General features: G+C 39.0%; 1 protein-coding gene across 29 annotated transcripts in view; it reads left to right on the top strand.

The window, feature by feature from the left end:
* PTPRD (protein tyrosine phosphatase receptor type D) overlaps nucleotides 1-22,343 on the top strand; it is a 1,677,890-nt gene that overhangs the window by 1,586,270 nt on the left and 69,277 nt on the right. For all 29 annotated transcript variants that reach the window (XM_054031429.1, XM_054031444.1, XM_054031437.1 and 26 more), the window contains one exon: nucleotides 19,539-19,662. In XM_054031429.1, coding sequence (XP_053887404.1) covers nucleotides 19,539-19,662 — 124 coding nt within the window. The remainder of the gene's footprint in view (nucleotides 1-19,538; nucleotides 19,663-22,343) is intronic.

The raw sequence follows: 22,343 nt of genomic DNA, 5'->3' as shown, positions 1-22,343 counted from the left end.
CTCAGAGGGCTTTGAAGTACAGTGGAACTTCTTTAAGGTTGAGCTTCCTTTGGATAAGAATAATGTCTTTGATAAGTTTGCCCACCCAGCCAGCTTCAGGTACATCCCCCTAATTATGTGCACATTACTTGCACCTCATATCCCATATCCAAAGACACCTGCTAGGATGTAATAGGATCCCTATTACTTTCTCCTTCTCAGCTACTCTTTCATTTCCTTTTCCATCTCTTTTTTGTGAGTTCTTCTCCCTACTTCCTGTTCAGTTTCTCCTAAGTCCAGAGATCAGCCTCCTACTTTGTTCCAGCTGTCCCTTGGCCCTCTCTAATCCACAGTGCTTCCCTGCTATCAGACACAAGGAAAGCATTAGAGTCAAAGATGTAAATGATTTAGATAATGGCATAGAAAATACATTTATAAAGTTTGCAGATGATACCAAACTGGGAGGGGTTGCAAGTGCTTTGGAGGATAGGATTAAAATTGAAAATAACCTGGACAAACTGGAGAAATGGTCTGAAGTAAATAGGACAAAATTCAATAAGGACAAAAGCAAAGTATTACATTTAGGAAGGAACAATCAGTTGCACACATACAAAATAGGAAATGATTGCCTAGGAAGGAGTACTGCGGAAAGGGATCGGGGGGGGGGGGGGTGTCATAGCAGATCACAAGTTAAATATGAACGAACAGTGTAACAATGTTGCAAAAAAAAAAAGCAAACATTCTGGAATGTATTAGCAGGGGTTTTGTAAGCAAGACATGAGAAGTAATTCTTCCGCTCTACTCCACACTGAATAGGCCTCAACTGGAGTATTGTGTCCAGTTCTGGGTGCCAGATTTCAGGAAAGATGTGGACAAATTGGAGAAAGTCCAGAGAAGAGCAACCAAAATGATTAAATGACCTGTGAGTGAAGATTGAAAAATTTGGGTTTGGTTCATCTGGAGAAGAGAAGACTGAGGGAAGGACATGATAACAGTTTTCAAGTACATAAAAGGTTGTTGGAAGGAGGAGTAGGAAGAAAAATTGTTCTCTTTAACCTCTATGGCTAGGACAAGAAGTAATGGGCTTAAATTGCAGCAGGGGCAGTTTAGGTTGACATTAGGAAAAACTTCCTAACTGTCAGGGTGGTTAAGCCCTGGAGTAAATTGCTAGGAAGACTGTGGAATCTCCATCATTGGAGATTTTTAAGAGCAGGTTAGACAAACACCTGTCAGGAATGGTCTAGGTAATACTTAGTCCTGCCATGAGTGCAGGGGATTGGACTAGATGACCTCTTGAGGTCCCTTCCAGTTCAATGATTCTGTGTTTGAACTCAATCTAGAGGCAGGTGACAGGAGCAGTGGCAGGCCTAAAGAGAATCAGCTTCATGATAAGAGAATCTCTTGATAAAGTAAAACTTGTGGGAGAGGGACCTATGCAGCAGACACTTCTGGTTTTTTGGCTGGGTAAGGAGGAGTATGTGGAGGGGCAGAAAACAAATCTTAGACGAGGTGTGAAAACCTATGGGCTTTAGCCAGTCTTGGCAATGTGTTTTGAGTTTATTACTTAATATACAGTACCTTTTAGATTGTCTGGCTTTAATGTAGGATTTCAAGCTTACGGTATCATCATTTTCAGCTTGCTTAATGAACTTCCCCAGTATTCAGAACTCAACATTATTCCATATTCCTCTGTCAATGCTCCCCTAGTCTTTTCATCTGCATTTTCTCCCGCCTTTTTATTAATAGAGTTATAGTGTCTTTTAGTGCAGAACTGCACCCAGTTACATTGGTCTCCAGTCCCTGTCCATGTCTCCTCACCTGCAGCAGGACTTCTGCCTCCTGGTTTGCTCTCCTTCCTCCTCTGGCAGACAAGAGTTCTGCTACCCTTTTGTCCCCACCAACAGCTAGAAGAAAGCTATTTCCCATTTGTCTTCATGCTGACGTATCCCTGTTAGCAAGTGCACTTCCTAATGTGATTCACCCTGCCTCCCAATGTTCCTCCCTCTGGCCTAGCACAAAGCTTCCCAATGACTACCCCCAAACCTTGGCACATGGCCAAGTTCCAAGTCAGAAACACGTAAAGTCATAGTCTCACTTCTGTTTATACTGTGCATAATACTGCTGACTGCACACTTCGCAGTTCTACCTGCCTCATCTCTCTGAGGGAAATATGAGGTAGACATGTAGGACTCCTAAAGCCACACTTCCTTTCAATTAACTTTTCCCTGCCTGTTCCTGTTTTTCAAGGGAGGACAAGTTTCTAAGTGTCATAAGAGTTAATAATCTTCTAATTTAGTTGTCTGATGTTTTGTTAGTTGGGTTTTTGGGGGCTTTTTGGAAGGGTGAGGTTGTGTATTTTGTTTTTCTCACCAGAAATTTCATTTCTACCTCACACAATTGTAATTTTTATTATATTTTACCTGTTAAATTGGTATCATATTTCAGTTGCCTTGTAGCAAAGTGTTATATTTCCACATTACACTTGCATATCATTTATGTCACAGTCTTCTTTTGAATTCCCTAATTTAAAGACAAGACTTGTGACCCAAATTGATTACTACAAACCTTTTGGGGCTTTCACAGTTTCAGTAGGGGTTTTATGCAATGCAGGGCCTCATATGGATTTGACAGCTGCTCAGCAGAAAGCTATATTCATTTAGAAACTCATCTTGTATCATAATTCCTCCTTAACTTAATCTGTAGAATTTAGTAATACAAAGGTGTCACAAAATGAACCTGAATTGACACATTCATATGTTACCTTGCATACAATACACTGAACGTAATATTTTTCTGCTACCACATAGCACACAAAATATAACACTGCACAGGTTTTTACTTGCTGCTTGAATAGTTTTAATCTGAGGCCTTTAGTCCGTAATTTAACCAGGTGTCTGGCAGTTATACCCTTAGTGCATTAAGAAAGTGGATCCAGGTAGAAAATATTGTGCAGGTTCAGATCTTTGTTTTGGTGTGAGAACTTGCCATATAATGTATACTAATAGCAATAGTGTCCTATCTCTGCCTCTCTGGGTGTGTTAGTCTAATTGGTCAGAGGGATTGTATATCATTTTGATGTTTCTTTTCATCAGGCTTTGTGGTGCAGATTACAATCAGCCCTTTGATTTACCACTGAGTGTTGGAGAAGATGAAGTCACATTCTGGCTTAGTGCCAGACTGCCATAATGTCAGAAGGCTTGCCATAGTTTATCAGTATCAGTGGATTAGATTTGTGCTGAAAGGATCATTTATTTATTAAAGAAAATTTATCTTAAACTTTTACTTTTATGTGACAGAAAGCTAACCACTGTACTCCTACAGTACAATATATTGCAAAAACATATATAAATCTGGTATTGATATGAGATTATTACAAAAAAATCAGCAGCGAAATAAATCCCTAGCAATGAAACATCGACATTTAATCATCTTAAAAATACAGATAACATAGACTGATATGCAAAAATCCATTTCTTCTTGGCAAAAATTCCTATTTTTGTTTTATCTTTACTGTTTTTTTATTATTTACTATAATACTGCAAATAGCATATATTGGTTTTCTATAATCTTACATTGTAGGATGTGCTCCAGTTATTAAGAAACAATTAGTGCACTCAGTGAACAGTTGTCTGCCTTTTTTATTAAAAGCACATATGGTATGGCATTCATAAAGGTTGCTTGGTGTCTGTTTCTACTTACAGCAGTATCTGAGCCACTAGGAGAGGTAGGATTAAGATAGGTTTGGAAAAAAAACAGGAATTTGAAGTGGCAATTATTGGTATGTTTTCTGTTTCCTTCTGTGTTACCAGTGCCCCTTGTATTAGAAGCACTTGGTTGTGCATATCTGATTAAAAAACATTAATGGTACAAGAAAACTGTTCCCATATTAGATGTTAGTGTTTGAACTGTCACGTATTACCATTTTGACAGGAAACTCCACTTTCATACAGCCATGTGCGCCGTTTAAGTAGCCAAATTACTTCTGCAAATATTATTTATTTTTTCATAGAATCTTAGGACTGCAAAGGGACCTCGAGAGGTCATCTAGTCTAGTCCCCTGCACTCGTGGCAGGACTAAGTATTATCTAGACCATTCCTGACAAGTATTTGTCTAACCTGCTCTTAAAAATCTCCAATGATGGCAATTTAAATCTCCCTAGGCAATTTATTCCAGTGGTTAACCGGCCTGACAGTTAGGAAATTTTTCCTAATGTCCAATCTAAATCTCCCTTCCTGCAATTTAAGCCCATTGCTTCTTGTCCTAGCCTCAGAGGTTAAGAAGAACAATTCTGCTCTCTCCTCCTTGTAACAACCTTTTATGTACTTGAAAACTGTTATCATGTCCCTTCTCAGTCTCCTGTTTTCCAGACTAAGCAAACCCAATTTTTTCAATCTTCCATCATAAGTTCTGTTTTCTAGACCTTTAATCACTTTTGTTGCTCTTCTATGGACTTTCTCCAGTTTGTCCATATCTTTCCTAAAATGTGGCAGCCAGAACTGGATGAAATACTCCAGTTGAGGCCTAATCAGCATGGAGTAGAGTGGAAGAATTACTTGTCATGTCCTGTTTACAACACTCCTGCTAATACATCCCAGAATGACGTTTGCTTTTTTTTTTTTTTAAACTATTGTTACACTGTTGACTCATGTTTAGCTTTTGGTACACTATGATCCCCAGGTCCCTTTCCACAGTATTCCTTCCTAGGCAATCATTTCCCATTTTGTATGTGTGCAACTGATTGTTCCATCCTAAATGGAGTACTTTGCATTTTTTCCTTTTTGAATTTCATCCTATTTACTTCAGACCATTTCTCCAGTTTGTCCAGGTTATTTTAAATTTTAATCCTATCCTCCAAAGCACTTGCAAGCCCTCCCAGCTTGGTATCATCCGCAAACTTGATAAGTGTACTCCTTATGCCATTATCTAAATCATTGATGAAGATATTGAACAGAACCAGACCCAGAACTGATCCCTGCAGGACCCCACTTGTTATGCCCTTCCAGCATGACTGTGAACCACTGATAACTACTCTCTGGTAACGGTTTTCCAACCAGTTATGCACCCACCTTGTAGTAGCTCCATCTAGGTTGCATTTCCCTAGTTTGTTTATCAAAAGGTCATGCGAGATAGTATCAAAAGCTTTACTAAAATCAAGATATACCACGTCTAGCGCTTCTCCCGCATCCACAAGGCTTGTTACCCAGTCAAATAAAGCTATAACGTTAGTCTGACGTGATTTGTTTTTGACAAATCCGTGCTGACTGTTACTTATCACCTTATTATCTTCCAGATGTTTGCAAATTGATTGCTTAATTATTTGCTCCATTATCTTTCCAGGTACAGAAGTTAAGCTGACTGGTCTGAAATTCTGTGGGTTGTCCTTATTTCCATTTTTATAGATGGGCACTATATTTTCCCTTTTCTAAGCTTCTGGAATATCTCCCATCTTCCATGACTTTTCAAAGATAATCGCTAATGGCTCAGATATCTCCTCAGTCAGCTCCTTGAGTATTCTAAGATGCATTTCATCAGGCCCTGGTGACTTGAAGACATCTAATTAGTTTAAGTAATTTTCTTATTTTAGCCTCTGATCCTACCTCATTTTCACTGGCATTCACTATGCTAAATGTCCAATCACCACCAACCTTCTTGGTGAAAACCGAAACAAAGAAGTCATTAAGCACCTCTGCCATTTCCACATTTTCTGTTATTGTTTTTCTCCCCTCATTAAGTAACGGGCCAACCTTATCTCCTTGGTCTTCCTCTTGCTTCTCATGTATTTGTAGAATGTTTTCTTATTACCCTTTATGTCTCTAGCTAGTTTGCTCTCATTTTGGGCCTTGGCTTTTCTAATTTTGTTCCTACATACTTGTGTTGTTTGTTTATATTCATCCTTTGTCATTTGACCTAGTTTCCACTTTTTGTAGGACTCTTTTTTTTATTTTTAGATCAATTGAGATCTCCTGGTTAAGCCAGGTGGTCTCCTGCCATACTTCCTATATTTCCTACACAGTGAGGTAGTTTGCTCTTGTGCCCTTAATAATGTCTCTTTGAAAAACTGCCAACTGTCTTCAATTGTTTTTCCCCTTAGACTTGCTTCCCAAGGGATCTTACCTACCAATTTCCTGAGTTTGCTAAAATCTGCCTTCTTGAAATCCATTGTCTTTATTTTGCTGTTCTCCCTCCTACCATTCCTCAGAATCATGAACTCTACCATTTCATAATCACTTTCACCCAAGTTGCCTTCCACTTTTAAATTCTCAACCAGTTCCTCCCTATTTGTCAAAATCAAATCTAGAACAGCCTCTCCCCTAGTAGCTTTCTCCACCATCTGATATAAGTAATTGTCTCCAATACATTCCAAGAACTTGTTGGATAATCTATGCCCTGCTGTGTTATTTTTCCAACAGATGTCTGAGTAGCTGAAGTGCCCCATCACCACCAAGTCTTCTGCTTTGGATGATTTTTTTAGTTGTTTAAAAAAAGCCTCCTCCTCCTCTTCTTCCTGGTTAGGTGGTTTGTAGTAGACCCCTAGCACCCTTGTTTTTACCCCTTTTATCCTTACCCAGAGACTTTTAACAAGTCTGTCTCCTATTTTCATCTCAACCTCAGTCCAAGTGTACACATTTTTACTGTATAAGGCAACACCTGCTCCCTTTTTTCCCAGCCTGTCCTTCCTGAGCAAGCTGTATCCTCCTATACCAGTATTCCAGTCATGCGGATTATCCCACCAAGTCTCCGTGATGCCAACTGTGTCATAGTTGTGTTTATTTACTAGCATTTTGAGTTCTTCCTGCTTATTCCCCATACTTCTCGCATTAGTGTACAGACATCTAAGATACTGATTTGATTCCCCCCTCCAGTTCTGTCTTGTCTCTACTTTATCCCTGCTATAACAGCCCATGCTCTCCCCAAATTACAAACCTTCTCCAAGGTCTCCTTGTTTTTGACTTACCATGGGATTTGGTCACCTGGCCACTTCGGACCTAATTTAAAGCCTTCCTAACTTGGTTAGCCAGTCTGTATCCTGGTATGCTCTTCCCCTTCCTTGATAGGTGGACCCCCATCTCTGCTTAGCAGTCCTTCTTCCTGGAACAGTATCCCGTGGTCAAGGAAGCGAAAGCCCTCCTGGTGACACCATCTCCGCAGCCAGTAATTCACCTCCAGGATGCATCTGTCTCTACCTGGGCCTCTATCCTTGACTGGAAGGCTGAAGAGAACACCACCTGCACGCCCAACTCCTTCACCCATATCCCAGAGCCCCGTAGTCACTTCTGATCTGCTGAGGGTCAGACCTTGAAGTATCATTAGTGCCCACATGGATGAATAGCATGGGGTAGTAGTCAAAGGGCCAGATGATCCTCGACAATCCCTCTGTAATGTCTCATATATGGGCCCCTGGCAGGCAGCGTACCTCCCGGGATACCATGTCAGGGTGACAGATGGGCACCTCGATCCCCCTTTGAAGAGATTCACCAACCACCACTACCCTATGTTTCCTCCTGGGAGTGGTGGCAGTGATCCTCCCAGTCTTGGGGGTGATTTCTCATTGCTTGTTGCCAGGGCAGCATATCAGTTTTCCATCACCATGGTGGGTGGGTTGGGAGTAGGGGTGGAGCACTGCCTACAGCCAGAAGTAACCAGCAGCCAGTGTCCTCCTTGTGACAGAGCCATATCTCCTTCCCCGTGTGTGTGACAGCATTCCTCTGTAGCTGGATAGCTGGACATCCTCAGCCTTGGATGTCTCCATATGAATACTCTTGAGGAATTCCTTGTGGACACAGATGTTCCTCATCCTAGCCACCTCCTCCTGTAACTCTTCTACCTACTTCCTGAGAGATTCCACCAGCAGGCACCTTTCACACTGGCTGGTCCCCCCAACCTGACTTTCTCTGAGTCAGAAATGCAGGCCACAGTCTCTGCAAATCCACACCAGGATCTGGGTAGAGGCATCCATGGTTAGGTTGTCGGTCTGGATACCTGGGCCGGCTCCAGCATTTCTGCTGCCCCAAGCAAAAAAAAAAAAAGCCGCGATCACAGTCGCAACCAGCGGCAGCAATTGGGGGCGGGGGGGAAAGCCGCGATCTGCGGCGGCAGGTCCTTCGCTCCTAGAGGGAGTGAGGGACCTGCCGTCCCCGAATTGCCGCACATGCTGCCCCTCTCCCGTGGCTACCCCAAACACCTGCTTGTTAAGCTGGTGCCTGGAGCCGGCCCTGCTGGATACAGGCACAGGTGGAGGAGATAAGAGCAGCGTTAGCACTGGTAATGCAGCCCTTCCTAACCATTGTGATATTATGTCTCCCTCCCACCAACTCCCTCCCAAACTCCCCTGTTTGCGGGCCCCTGTTCGCTAGCTCCCCTCAGTCGCTTAGCCTCTGGCTTTTAAGGCCTTCTCTCCTAGGTTTGCTCTACCCCCTCATTCATCACACAGGGGGAGGGTGATCAGCTGATAGAGGCTGATCAAAGATGATAAAGGATGATCCAGGTACAAAGGCTCAAACAGTCCCCAGACACACAATCCCAACTGACCCAGTAACTGAAATAACCTGAAGAAGAAAGAAAAACAAACAGTCAAGCAAACTCATTCACCCCAAGCTTAGTACTCGCACCTTGTTTGTTCAGCAGGGGGATCTCCTTTTCCGCCTCTCAAACTCCGCTGTTTGTGGTCCCCTGTTTGCTTTTGTATTGGTGTCCAACTACAAATAATAACACTACCACTGGATGAGTAAGTTGGTTAGGGAGAAGGCGAGAAATAGCTCATTTCTTCTTACAGCAAGAAAAGTAATTCTCAGAGGGACTGTGCTATCAACTGTAGATAAATCTGAGGATTTAGTAAAAAATATTTAAAGATTTACTTGTAGTGTTTGTTAGAGAATCTATTGAGAAAATCAGAGGTGACTCTGGGAAGGTTATAAAATGTATACTTTAGTGATATATTTCAGTTCAGTTATGGATATTTTATTCTTATTCAGATGTATCTTTGTTTTGTAAGTCATAATGTATCAGAAAAGACTTCATTAATCATTAGTCCTTGTTTGTTTTTTAAAAAGCGGAATTTGCAAATTCTTAAAAGATATAATGAAATTTTAAAGAGGCGCTAGTGTCTCATGTGAATTGAAAAATCTTTCAGTTTAGGAACAACTATGCTTATACCATATACCGTATAACATAGATCATCAAGATGTTTTTCTTTATTTTATCACTAAAAATATTTGCATGAAACTAGGATGTTTGTTCCTCAAGCGTTCATCTGCTCCTGCTATTTATTTTCTACCTGAAGTGATGCATAATCCTCTGTTTTCAACATATTATAATTTCCCCAGCAATCAATTATGATATCACGAACAGAGGATTATAATTTTATGTCAGGAATAAACATGATCTCATAAGGCTGAGAGAAGAGAAATACAGAAAAATATAAGTGATAACAGCAGGACTGTTTTTAAAAGCAATATTTTTCTATGAGGCATGAGCTTCCCTTTAAAGACTGATACAGTTTCAGATATTTTAAGAATCAGGAGACTGTCCTGTTTTTTTTCTCGTGTTTTACTCTCTTGTGCTATATTTGGTGTATACCGGTGGTTTTCAACCTTTCCAGAATACTGTACCTCTTTCAAGAGTATAATTTGTCTTGCATACCCCAAGTTTCACCTCACTTAAAAACTACTTGCTTACAAAATCAGACATAAAATGCAAGTGTCACAGTTATTATTGAAAAATTGCTTACTTGCTCATGTTTACCATATTTATAAAATAAATCAATTGGAATATAAATATTGTACTTACATTCCAGTGTATAGTATAGAGCAGTACAAAACAAGTAATTGTCTGTGAGAAATTTTAGTTTGTACTGACTTTGCTAGTGCTTTTTATATAACCTGATATAAAACTACACAAATATCTCGATGAGTTGATGTGCCCCTTGGAAGACCTCAGCGTACCCCCAGTGGTACTCATATACCTGCTTGAGAAACACTGGTGTATACCTCATTGTTAGACTCCACACTGATAACTTTTTTTCTGGTTGAACACAAGTGCTACATTGTCACAGCTACACTGATGCAGCTGCACATCCGTAGCGTCTTCGATGAAGACACCTTGTGCCGTGCGGAGAGAGCTCAACCCCAGGCTCCTGCAGTGGTGTTAACTTGAGCTGCTATTCGGAGTTAAAAGCTGAGTTGCTATGTCTGCACTGATATGCTAACCCAGATTAACTAACCCAGGTTTAGAACACACCGTTTTTTGGCCGTGTAGACAGGTGGATGGGGAGGAGCAGTGAATTGGCAAAGCTTTGTTTCAGGACTGTTTCGGGCTATGGCTTGATTCTCTGATTTTATTGCCATTGAAACAGCCATCATCTATTTATTTTTTCTTGATAATGTATTGCTAAGAGATTTGGTGTAATGCTTGAAGACATTCAGTAGGAATTCATCAACGTGACTGTTCAGTGTCCAGCTGTGCATTTTGGGCCCAGCCCTGCATTCCTCGTATAACCCAAATTTGCATTGTGTGTGCAAGAGAATGGAGGTGTCAGGCCTCAAGTCTCTCAACAATAGCAGCCTTCACTATTTAATGTGCAACCCCAATGTGTTAGGAAAATCTAATTCCATTGGCAAGTTGCCATGATAAGGTATTAATGTTTGTGCATTTAGCATTCATGTTTTGCTAATGCAGTATGTAAATCTCATTCTATTAGCAAGTTTCCTGCATAATATATTAGCATCTTATTATAGATTCATCAGATATTATATGAATTTCTCATTTCAATCACTGACATTGTTGAAAGAGGTCAAATTGTTCTTTTTTATGGGCAGTTGACTACTTTGTCTAATTTTGCATAGTCTATTTGTTTTGACATGTATTGAGACTTCTGTTTTTCACCATTCTTTCTGTATTTTGTTCTTTAATCATTAGTTTCTCTCCCACCCTTTGTGCTTTTGATGATTTAATGTCATTCCAGTATACAGCACCCAAGCTGTGTGCTGTGAAATTCTGCAGGGAGACAGCCATGAAGCTCCTAGATGCCCCTTAACCCTGTAGGCTCGAAAGAGTCACAAATCCCCCAGTCTTGCTCCTCTCCTGATTTGGTGGCATAGAGAGCCTGAGTGGAGCACAGCTCCATGGCACCCGGACGTGTGTGAACTTCCTCCAGGAGGTCTGGCATCCTGTCACTGTTCACCCACTCAGCAGACCTGCACCACAATGTGTTGTAAGGAGAGCTCTCACTGATGGGGGGCAGGATTTGCCCCCATATAAGTAGCTTAGTGGATTACTTCACAAGCAGCACCATAAGCAGGTTTTGTTTTCCAAGTTTAAAATGATTCCAACAGCCGCTTTCCATTATACCAGCTTCCAGTGACAAACTGGTTTAGTGGATGGTGCATCACTGTTGTAAACCTTCCCAATTCTTTTCATAATAACAGAGCAGACCCATTTCCAACAGACAACCATTTATAACACAATAGCTAAAAGATTAGTCAAAGCATGGGATGGTAATAACAGTATTACAGATATCGTTATTTCATGTGTACAAAGCCTCAGTACTACACAGCTATGCTGTGAAGATATGCAGTTCTTTGTTAATGACAGCTTTATTGAAGACAAGCTTTCCAAATGAATCTACTAGAAATCCTATTAAAGTGCCATCCATTAAACCATTAGAGCACTCATTAAAACTGTTAGTGCCAACTTGTTATTCATGAGTTATTGGTCTTTCACACTTCTGAGATGTCTGCCAATACTACTCACCCTTTGTTCCCGCATGGCTGTTCAGTCCCAAGAAATGTAGATTAGCTTTCTTTCTCCAAAACAATTTTTTTGGGAGCAGGTGGGGCAACTGAGGGGCGGGGAATTCGAAGGGAAAATTAAATTACAGTTTAGGTCTATTTACCTGGATTTGACAGAAATTGTGTTAACTATATCCCTATGCAGAGCTAAATATTAATCAATGGATTAAGCCATCTGGCCCTTCATCATAAAGAAGTGCACAGGGAGTATAATATGTTGCAGTGATGAACACATCCTGCTATACAACTGGTGAATGGCCGACAAAGACATCTGTTGTTTGATTTTTTTCATATTGTTAAGCAGCTTTAGATCACTTAAGCATTGGGGAGTGATGGGTGGGGGAAGGGGGGAGGAAGGAATTGAACAGTTGAAGATAAGCTTTATACATTAAGTGTTATTTAATAGTTTATAAATTCCCATTATCATTAGGCATAATAAAATGCTGAACTCCTTTTTTACAATGAACAAGTAAAGAATCCATGCACATTCCTATCAATGTCCTCCAAATGCAATCCAGTGTCCAAAAATGTCTCAAACTTGTTATGTATTAACATTTTTAAAAGAGTTGCCATTTAGAATGAGAGAGAGAAAGAGACAGAGAGAGAAAACCTTCTGGGGGGAGGAAAGGAAAGCAGGGTGCGGGAGGAATCTTATAATTTAGTCGCAAAACTAGTAATGTTTGTCAGTTTACTCTGCTGGTTTCTAGTTTACTTGTCAAGTATGAAAAGAAAAATATAAGTGACATCTTAGATTTTAAAGTAATTTCCAGTGTACTTTTGCACCATAGGTACAGCCAGAATAGATCGGACAGTGTGTCTCCTGCAATTAGATGAGTAGAGCCAATACAATTCATCATTACTTCATTCTGAGCTGGTGAAGTGCTGAATAGCATGCTTCTATTTGCATGTGAGCCACGCAAAAGACTAAATACATTGAGCTACTAAATCTGGCTGGCCAATCGCAAATAAAGCGGGCATGCCCAACTCTGCATATGATCAATTAATTAAATGTATTTATTTACTTAAACCCACATCCTGAGACATATTTGTAAACTGTTTCTTTTTATCTTGAACTGACAATGATTATGAGCTGAAAATCACTTGGTCGAGTTTTATGTTTATATTAGGTTTTTTTTGCCATCTAATAGGATAAGAAATTCTATTATTTTTTTAAATGTGGAAAACCAGGAGGTGTAAGGTACAAACACGGTGCATCAAGCTCCTTCATTTCTTCAAAAACAGAAAGACAAAAATTGTCTCTCTGAGAACAGTGATGGTGCAAATTGATAGCCCTTTTCTAAGTCAAAATGTGTTGATGAATTCCTAATCAGATGATATGGGGAAACATGTACTGCAAAAATATAACTTTATCTGGCAAAAAAACAAACACAAAAAACACTGCTGTCCATCTTGCCTGTCTTCATTTTTGATCAATTAAATAGCAACAGAGATAAAGAATCAGAAGCAACTGAACCAAAATTTCACTGCCCTTCTTCTCCCAGGGGATGAAATATGCTGTTGTGGGGTAGCTGAGATAGTACTAAACCAGGATCTTTAAAAGCAGATTGTGACTTGAGTTATTGAGACACAGAATAATTTCTCTCTGCAGCTGGTGACATGGTGTGGGCTGTGGAGGACCAAGCCATGACAATGGAATGCTTTACTAATGACTGGGGAATGTGGAGCCCCTAAAAATAAACAAAACTAGTGCTGTGTCAGCCTATAGGTTTCAGATCATAAATAAAATAGGGAGTTAATAAAATACATGCTAGAAAATAAAGCTTTTTATGCTCTGGGGAAAAGTAAAACCTTATGCATTTTTTCCTCACAAGTCACAAAATCTTAAAAGAAGGGGAGAGGGGCATGAATTTTGCCTCTTCCACCTCTCACTCCTCACTAAAACTTTCATTTGTTAAGGTCCTCTTTATAATTAAGTCACACAAAAGTGGCTTAGTTGGAGAGACAAATCACTGCATTGGTCAATTCAAAACAGAAAAAAAATAGCTCACAATTATTCTACATTGCTATCTGAAATCAAGGGTTGAAGGACACTCAGCCAATAAATCCCATGTTTTCTCTTGGGTTTTGTCCCGGAAGTCCCAGAAAAGTCCTGGATCATTTTATGCTGAGGAATATATTACACTTTCTCCACCCACTGACTAATGTATCTTTTTATTGTGAGGTAAAAACACAGATGCTTTACCCATCTACCTAATATCCTCTCCAAACGACAGAAAGTAATCTTGTAATATTCTAGAAGAATATGCCTTAGAGACTCACTGACATTCAGTTGGATGCTATGTTGTCATTCATCTATCGGTCGGTCTGTCTGTCTAAAGTTATTGTGCATTCAAGCTTACTCCACAGTTGGACCTGCCAGAGTCTATCGTGAGCTCTGTTTTTAGCCTCTTAAAACTTTGGCTATGAAAATAGTTTTGGCTTGACAATTGCACGATTTACTCTGAAGTCAAAGAAGATTCCGTCCGCAACGTTAGAAGAAAATTGGTCAAATTTTAGTTACAAGTCATTCAAAAATCCATTTGAAACTGTAACTGTTAATATCTAGATGTGATAAGTTGCTGGTTTAAGGTTCCTACATGAAGGTTCTGAGCTATTCTACTAACTCTCCCTTGTAGCCAAACAAAGTGGATCATATTAGAAGTGACTCAGGAAGAGAAAAGAATGAGTCAGTCTCTGAAGTTAAACCCTGATTAATTAAAAGAGCCCTGTTCAGGAAAGCACTTAAGCATGTGCTTAGCTGTCAGTATGAGCAATGGGATTCAAGTATTCCTTTAAATTTGGCAGGTCCTTTTGCACTATCCTAAATTGGGGCTTGAGAAAGCAAGAGGGAAGGAGAAGCCCTGGAACTAAACTAGTCTGAGGAGAAGTTTGGATGAACTTTTTGTGGTGTGGTCCTGCCTCATGTCTTTGTTACTTACCTCACATTCCTAGGGCTGCAGAATACAGCCAAAGCTGCAGGAAGGGGTGAATTTTAGTCTGTGTTCTGTGAGGACCTCATCCATTGACACTGAGCATGTGAGCTCTTCATGGCAGGAACTGTGTCCTTTTATTTGTTTCTACAGTAACTGGCACTGTGGTTTCCCTATCCAGATTAGGACCTTTAGGTGCTACTGAAATACAGATAATAAAGAATAATAATAAGTCACAATTTAGAGAGACTCAAGCTTGTCAGACAACTTATTCTACAGGCAGCCTGCAAAGAAGATTTCTTCTCCACTCCCTTGTATGCTAGTATTATAATAATGTTACAGGCAAATTGACAGTGGCCAGTGGAAATGAGTGAGAAGACTGACCTCCATTCCTAACTCACCACACCTTGTATGTAATTTAGTACAAAGGGTACAGTCTTGGAATATTAATATGCTATGTGACCTGCAGGAAGGGAGTGTTCGTATTTTACAGAAACTTATTAATATTCATAGAATTCACTCTGCAGGATAGAAAATCTCTTGTGGGACAGATGTACTGTTAAGACCCTGGGGCCTGATTATCCTTTGCCCTGCACCTTGTGTAGTCATCCAGACCAATGCAAAGAGACAGCAAAATGCTGCAAAATCAGAACAGAAGAGTATTACTCTCACTTTGCATTGGCGTAAATCACTACACGAGGTATAGAGAAAGAGAGAATCACGTCCTAGATTCCTTGTGTCAACTAAGAAAAGTATTGAATCAAAGGGGTAGCCATGTTAGTCTGGATCTGTAAAAGCAGCAAAGAGTCCTGTGGCACCTTATAGACTAACAGACGTATAGGAGCATGAGCTTTCATGGGTGAAAGAAAAGTATTGTGGCTCCAAACTTCCTTCCTTTTGTCAGGACAATACTATACAGTAATTGTATGTTTTTAAAGATTGTTTCTGTTTAGGGCTTCAACTACATCTTCCATTTGATTGCTAAACATGAAGTTCAGGCATTCTTTAGACTCACCAAACAAAAATAATAATCCAAGGAATAAGCCCAGACAGAGCAGGTTGATTTATTTAAAAGTATCCCTTATATAAAAATATTTTCTGTGTAAAAAAAAAAAAATAGATTCTCCATTGGCAATGACCAATTTGCATTGCATTGCTAGCAGAAACTAGGCCCAAGGTGGTTGTAACCAGCACAGAGAAGCTCATCCTTGGTACAAAGATGATTCTCTGGTGGTGTAGAGTTGGTATGGGGCTTCTGATCTCATTCCACATCCCTGCTGCCAGCATAACAAGAAAAGCTGTCCAGAAGAATGAAAGTGTAGCTGAGACACTCTACTCTGGTCAGATCTCCAACTGCAGTTTCAGCTTCATGTGGTCATTTGCACAACTAAGAGCACTCTGCCAACCATGCACAGAGTTGGCATCAGGATCCAGCCAATAGAGAGGGAAACTTTAAATCATCTTTGGACACACACCATGACATGAGTGCTATCCAGTTCATCCGGACATCAGGATCTTAACTTACAACTTGGCTCGGCAGGATTTTTAAGAGCCAAATCATAGACCAGTGAGTGTGGCCACATAGGTGAGAAAGGGAGAGTAAGGCAACCCAACCCAATACTCCTGCATATCCTTACAGGATCTGGGGTCCAGTCAGGTAGGGATAAGCAGGTTCAGTACACCCACTAGGTAGCTCTCTCCCATTCAGATGGGCATGGAATCTACATTCTGTCTCCCAGTGCACCAGCCAGTACAGCTGAGCAGGTGGTGGGAGGTGGGTAGTAAGCTACTGCTAGTATTGTGTAACTTCTGCCATGGAACACGGTGGAAGCCATGGATGGAATCATAATTCCTAGCTATGTGCCACCCCTTACACAGGACAGGCAATAAAACTACAATCTAGCCATTATTTATATTTGCCCATTTGTTTATCATCAAATGTAAAATATACATCTAAACTAAGGAAATTCATTGTGTCTTGTCATTACCTCTGTGTGATCTGCAGAGCCTCTCAAGCAAAGCTGATGGCATTGACTGCTCCCCAACCTCTATAAAAGCTTTCTAAAAACAGGAAAACATTTGTACCTATTCAGAATTAGTTAGCTAGTATACCACTGAGTTCTATGAAAGCATATGTGGTTAGTAGGCTACTTTAAAAGAAGTGTGCTTGTAAAATATGTTCTTTTAAAATCTCTTTCCATTGCCACAATTCTCTGGACAAAATAACCAAAAACTTGTTGTTTCTGAGATTGAACTTTGTATCAGCCTACTTCCTGTCTTACTAAACCTGCCTTCAAAATATAGGCGGTTGTATTTCTCATAGCAGCTGTGCTCCAGTAGAGTAAAATCAAACTGTCCCCTGCCAGACCCATGTGATGAGTAATTTCTTATGGGCATTAATGATGGAGAGCTAGTCACCTCTAGGTTGATCTTGAGGTTGAAAAAGCCTCCACTGGATGGAGTGCATCTACAGTAACTCAAGGCAAAGCCATAGAGAGGTGCTGACCTTAAGCTTCAAGACAAGCAGCAAAGCAGTAAGCCTAGTACATAACCCACATTATTTTCAATGCCATCAAGTTGCAGCTCCAACAAGCAGTTTGAAAGCTCCTAAAACAGACCTTTCTTCTTCATATGGACCATAGCACGTAGGTCACTAAACGTTTTTGCCCTTTCCATTCAATGGTCAGAAAACTATAGATATTCCCCTTTATGATCATGGTTGGGGAATATATTTGAAGGGCCCAGTTTATTTGTTTGGTATGTCATTCCCTAGCTATCTTGCCAACATGGTTGATGGAATGAAGAGAGTCCCCTGTTTGTTTGGAATACTTCATACCATTGATTGGTGGACTACCTTCTTTTTACTGCCAGTAGCTGCCCTTTTATGGTTATTTCCTGTGGGGAATGGAGTTAGTTCATGAATCATTCAGGGGAGAGTTGCCTCCAAAACATAAGGGCATACTAGTGCCGAGAAACCTCTGTAAATATTAACCATATCAGTTGCTCTATACCATATAACAACTGCGCTGGGTAGTGTCACAGAGGGAACACAGAATGCTTTTCATCGCATCTATTGCATAGCCTCCAGAAAGAGCGGTGGGGGTTGATAGTTGAGAGGGCTGAATTTCCCTTGAAGAATTGGAATTCCAGTGAACAAGGGTTTCCTTTATACCAGTTACTTTTTCTGTGCCAAGTCCATTCAGGTAAGCAGTAATAAGTAATCTATTATTTGCTAGTCAATAACACTTGGATTTCCTGACCTTTTATTTATCTAGATTGGAGATGTAATAAATTATACAGGTTTGGATTAACACTGCCATTTTTTAAATTATACTGTTGTTGTTTCATTTTACTCTACTCTCCCCAGTCAAGTTTATTTCCTAAAATTTCTGTTTTCACTCTGACAAGCTCATTTATGCTAGATACACTTCTTAGAACCAAGAATTTAATCTAACTGAATTATAGATACTAATGGGAAAGTCAAAGTCAAAGGCAGTTCACATAGGACAAGGCACTGCTTCTCTTTAATTGATACTTGATCTATAAGAAACTGGTATAAGTTTGGGATATATCAAACATGGAGTCAGCCTCATCTTTTAACCTCAGTTTTCATTATGTTGCATTGTAACCCAACATGCAGGATGCAGTGTGATGCAACAGGCTACAGTTTGTGAAGAGGAATCAAGAGAATTCTCCCCCTCCCCCCCCCAATGGCACTGTAGACTGCCTCATGTTATAAATAAAGTATCCGGATGAAAAAAAGAATTAGATGAGAAAGGATTAACAGTATCCTTGAACTGGTAGATTCAGTCTAATTACTCTAATTTAATTTGGGCAGTTTGACACATCTCTAGTTGAACCATAGCTTAAGGGAAACAATTAAATAAGGGTTAGAGGGGAGTAATAATTTCTGAAGAAGGTGCTGAACGTCTGCAAGATCAGTAGCTCCTTAGAATATCCTACAGCATAAAAAGTTAAACTTGTGTAACTAGAAATCTTCATGAGTTTGGCCCCTTCTCAATGACATCTGTAATTTCTGGATCATAATAATTACTTAGTTCAGAGTTAATTGGTTTTAAGTCTTAAATCCTAATGCAGTGTTAAGTCTTCACATGCAGCGATTGTAGTTTAACCCCTACATTTCTTTTACATATTGCAGTATTTCTTGGCTCTTTTGTTGTAACTAGATCAAATTTTCTTTCTAGTATCACCCAGGAGAATAAATGATAGTGGCCTTAATTGTTTCATTGATCTCTAGATACTTATTCAACCCTAATTCCAGCATTATTCATCTCAGAACTGTAGAAGGCCAAATTTTTAATGATATTTAGGCACCTAAAGATGCAGATAGTGCCTAGTGGGGTTTTCAGAAGCACCGAGGTGTCTAACTCCCAATTCCCAGTAGTCATCTATCTTTTGATGTTTATATACCTTTAAAATTCTTGCTCTTAATTACTAGTGTAACATGGCTAAAATCTCAGAAACCATGATTAGCTATTCCTAGATGATATTTCCATTTTGATGTGTCCATATTATTTCATACACTCTGTCCCTCCTTTCATGTAGAAATAGAACTTCTCCTGTTTTTCTCTTTCATATAAGAACAAATGAGAGGCTATATAAGGAAGATGCCCAAATGTAACTGTCAATAGGTGTCAGTATGATGGAGTGCAGTACTTTTTAGGCTGTGGCTAAAAGCTTTGTGTCATGCAGTGATATATGAATAATCTCTGGCTGTGTGGACTTTTTATAAACCAAAAGTAAAACTGGGAGTGTACTGTTTGCTGTCTGTACTATTCATGTTTTTGTGGTTTTAAGCTAATTATTATTTTTTTTTTTAAGTCAATTGACCCTGGCCAGCAGTTCACGTGGGAGCATTCTAACCTGGAAGTAAACAAACCAAAGAATAGATATGCAAATGTGATTGCATATGACCATTCTCGTGTTCTACTTTCAGCAATAGAAGGTAAGTAGCTATTTAACAATTTAAACTCATTAAATATTAAATGCTAATGTAATAATTTTACCACTTCTTGTCAATTAAATTAATAGCTTTAAATTCATGTAATAATCATCCTTTTTCAGTGTTCATTTGCAGTAATTCAATAACCTGAAGCATTAAAAGCTAGACAAGGTCATATATAGCAAGAGGGAAACTTCTTACTCAACACATCTGCTCCTTGTGTGTATGCCAAGTCTTATCTACTTACTTTTTTGACAAAAAAATGTTGCTACTTTTTTACTCCTAACAGCACAACTATTAGGGAGTGTGAGATGGTTTCTTGTCTGGCTCTCACATTATCAGTATAATGGATAACTCATTTTCATTTGCCAAATCTTTAATGATGCTGATAACACACGAGCCAGAAAGAACAGAGCTTGGCTTTCTCGTCTCAGACTGAGTATGCAGAACTGGCAGTTAGAAAACCCAACTTTTTACTTGTAAACTAAACACATTTTTTTGGAAGTAATTGACAGACAATAACTGAATTTCAGGTACTTGTGTTACTGGAAACTCAAATGTTGTTGCCTGTAGATGGACATGGTAGTATAAATGACAAGGTTTTAGTTGTAGCTGTCTTTGACAGACAGTTTTGCAAAGATCTGATCATGTAGTGTGCTTCCCTGTGGAGAGTGAACTAGGCTATCCAAGATGATGGGCTCTATACAGTTTGTGTAGTTTCCCAAGTGCTAAAACAACAGAAGTAAAGATTATCCATCAGAAGATTTTTTTCACTGACTACCTCTCACTACCTACCCAAGCTGTTTCTTGGAATTAAGGCAGATTTTCAGTTTATTCTACACATATCTACATATTTAAGTGGGACCATTTAAATAAAAATAAAAATTGCCTTTAGTAAGCTTTGATAGATCTTGTATATTGAATTGGCTTTAAAATTAAAGAGGACTTTCAGTCCTTGTATCTTGTATGCAAAGACATAGTTGCTTCATTCTTAACATTCTATATGTTAAATTGTGCAGTGTTTTAATCTACATTGTGAACACCTTATCTTTGGCTACTCCAAACCTGCAGACATGGGATATAGTAGTGACGGTATTTATAGGTGTAATCAATTCTCTAATATGCTATGCACAGCCAAGTAAATGCTCGGTGAAGGAAAACACAATTCCACTGGTTGAGCTTTCCCTCTTTGCCTAATTTATTGCAGCTGCATATTGTACGCTTTGATAACACAGACACAGTTTCTCAAGTATATTAGAAAATTTAAATGATTGCCTTGAAAAATTTGCATATAATAATCATCTTACATTTGTTCCACCTATGGAGCTCATTTAACTGGTATTGACTAAATTTTTCAGTGGTGTCAGTTACATTTCCTCACATTACTTTATAGAAATATCTAGCTGAACACCAACTAGTTTACTAAAATTAGAGTTGTCTCTGTTGTTGGTTAGATTCTCATGCTGTTGTTTTGTTATAGTTCAGCACACAAAACAACAACAACTTCATAAAGAGAGGATAGGTAAATAGTATAAAAACCATCCAAACAAAAACCAAACCACTGTGCAGTGATGCTCTTCTGAATTGTTTACCATTTTCTCCAAAGTACATTTAAAGTCACAAGTAAACTAGTTCTAAAGCAAGGAAAATAATTTGTCACTGTATGTTGGCTGAGAAGAGAGTTGAGTAACTCAAAAGGAAGAACATTTAATTTCAAATAAATCCATTTGTTGACTCATAAGTGAATTAAGAGATGACTGGGTTTGAAAAGGCCTGCCAGATTCCCCTTAACAAGTGACCCTGGAAATTAACATGTTTTGAAGATGTGATCAAAATGTGAAAAAGAAAAAAAAAAAAAAACACAGAAATAACACTCACTTAAACAAGGTTAATCAAATTACCCAGTAGACTAACTTTTTAAAATAAAAATGATGAGAATAAAAGAAAAGTTCTAAATAATACTTTTGCAAGTGTAGTATTTGCCGAAAAGGATTCTACCTGGTAAAGAAATACTTAAAGGGATTGAGAAAACATAAATGCTAACTGTAATGTTTGATTTCCCTTTTTAATGGCATAAATAACCTGAGGAGGTTAAAGTGACTAACTCTTTAAAAATGCTATTGATCCTAAATGCATAAAACATAATTATAGCCATATAAAATACCAGTGATAGGCTTACAGCACACATAGCTTTTTGACTCAACCTGGTGATTTACCTACCTTTATAAACTTTTCAGGCCTCAGTTTACGACAACCAAAGCAACATAAATTGAAATGTTTGCTTGTGTTAAAATGACTTAACTTAAAATAAGCAATATGCTAACAATTTAACTCCCGGTTTCTGAAGAGATTTTCTATTGATATATGTCTGAGTTCTTTTATGTATCTAACTTGCTAAATTTAATATACTGGCTTAACATTGTATAATAAGTGTTTCTTTTTCAAGCGTCAATACTTCATTACACTGTTTTGTCAGACTATAAATAAAAATAAACATTCCTGGTAGGAAAATACATAGGCTACCTAGTATTTCATTTGACAGCTGCATTTGTTTTCAAGCTGCCATGGAAATGAATGCTTTTATATTGTTACAGGAATATGTTTCAGAGTGGCACTATCCACATAGGTCAGGCCCAGCAGCTGGACTATATTGCATTTGTTATAAACACATGAGAATCATTGTT

The sequence above is a fragment of the Malaclemys terrapin genome, chromosome 6 (assembly GCF_027887155.1).
Source record: "Malaclemys terrapin pileata isolate rMalTer1 chromosome 6, rMalTer1.hap1, whole genome shotgun sequence".
NCBI lineage: Eukaryota > Metazoa > Chordata > Testudines > Emydidae > Malaclemys > Malaclemys terrapin.
The sequence above is the reverse complement of the archived record's forward strand: the minus strand, read 5'-3'. Positions and strand labels throughout refer to the sequence as shown.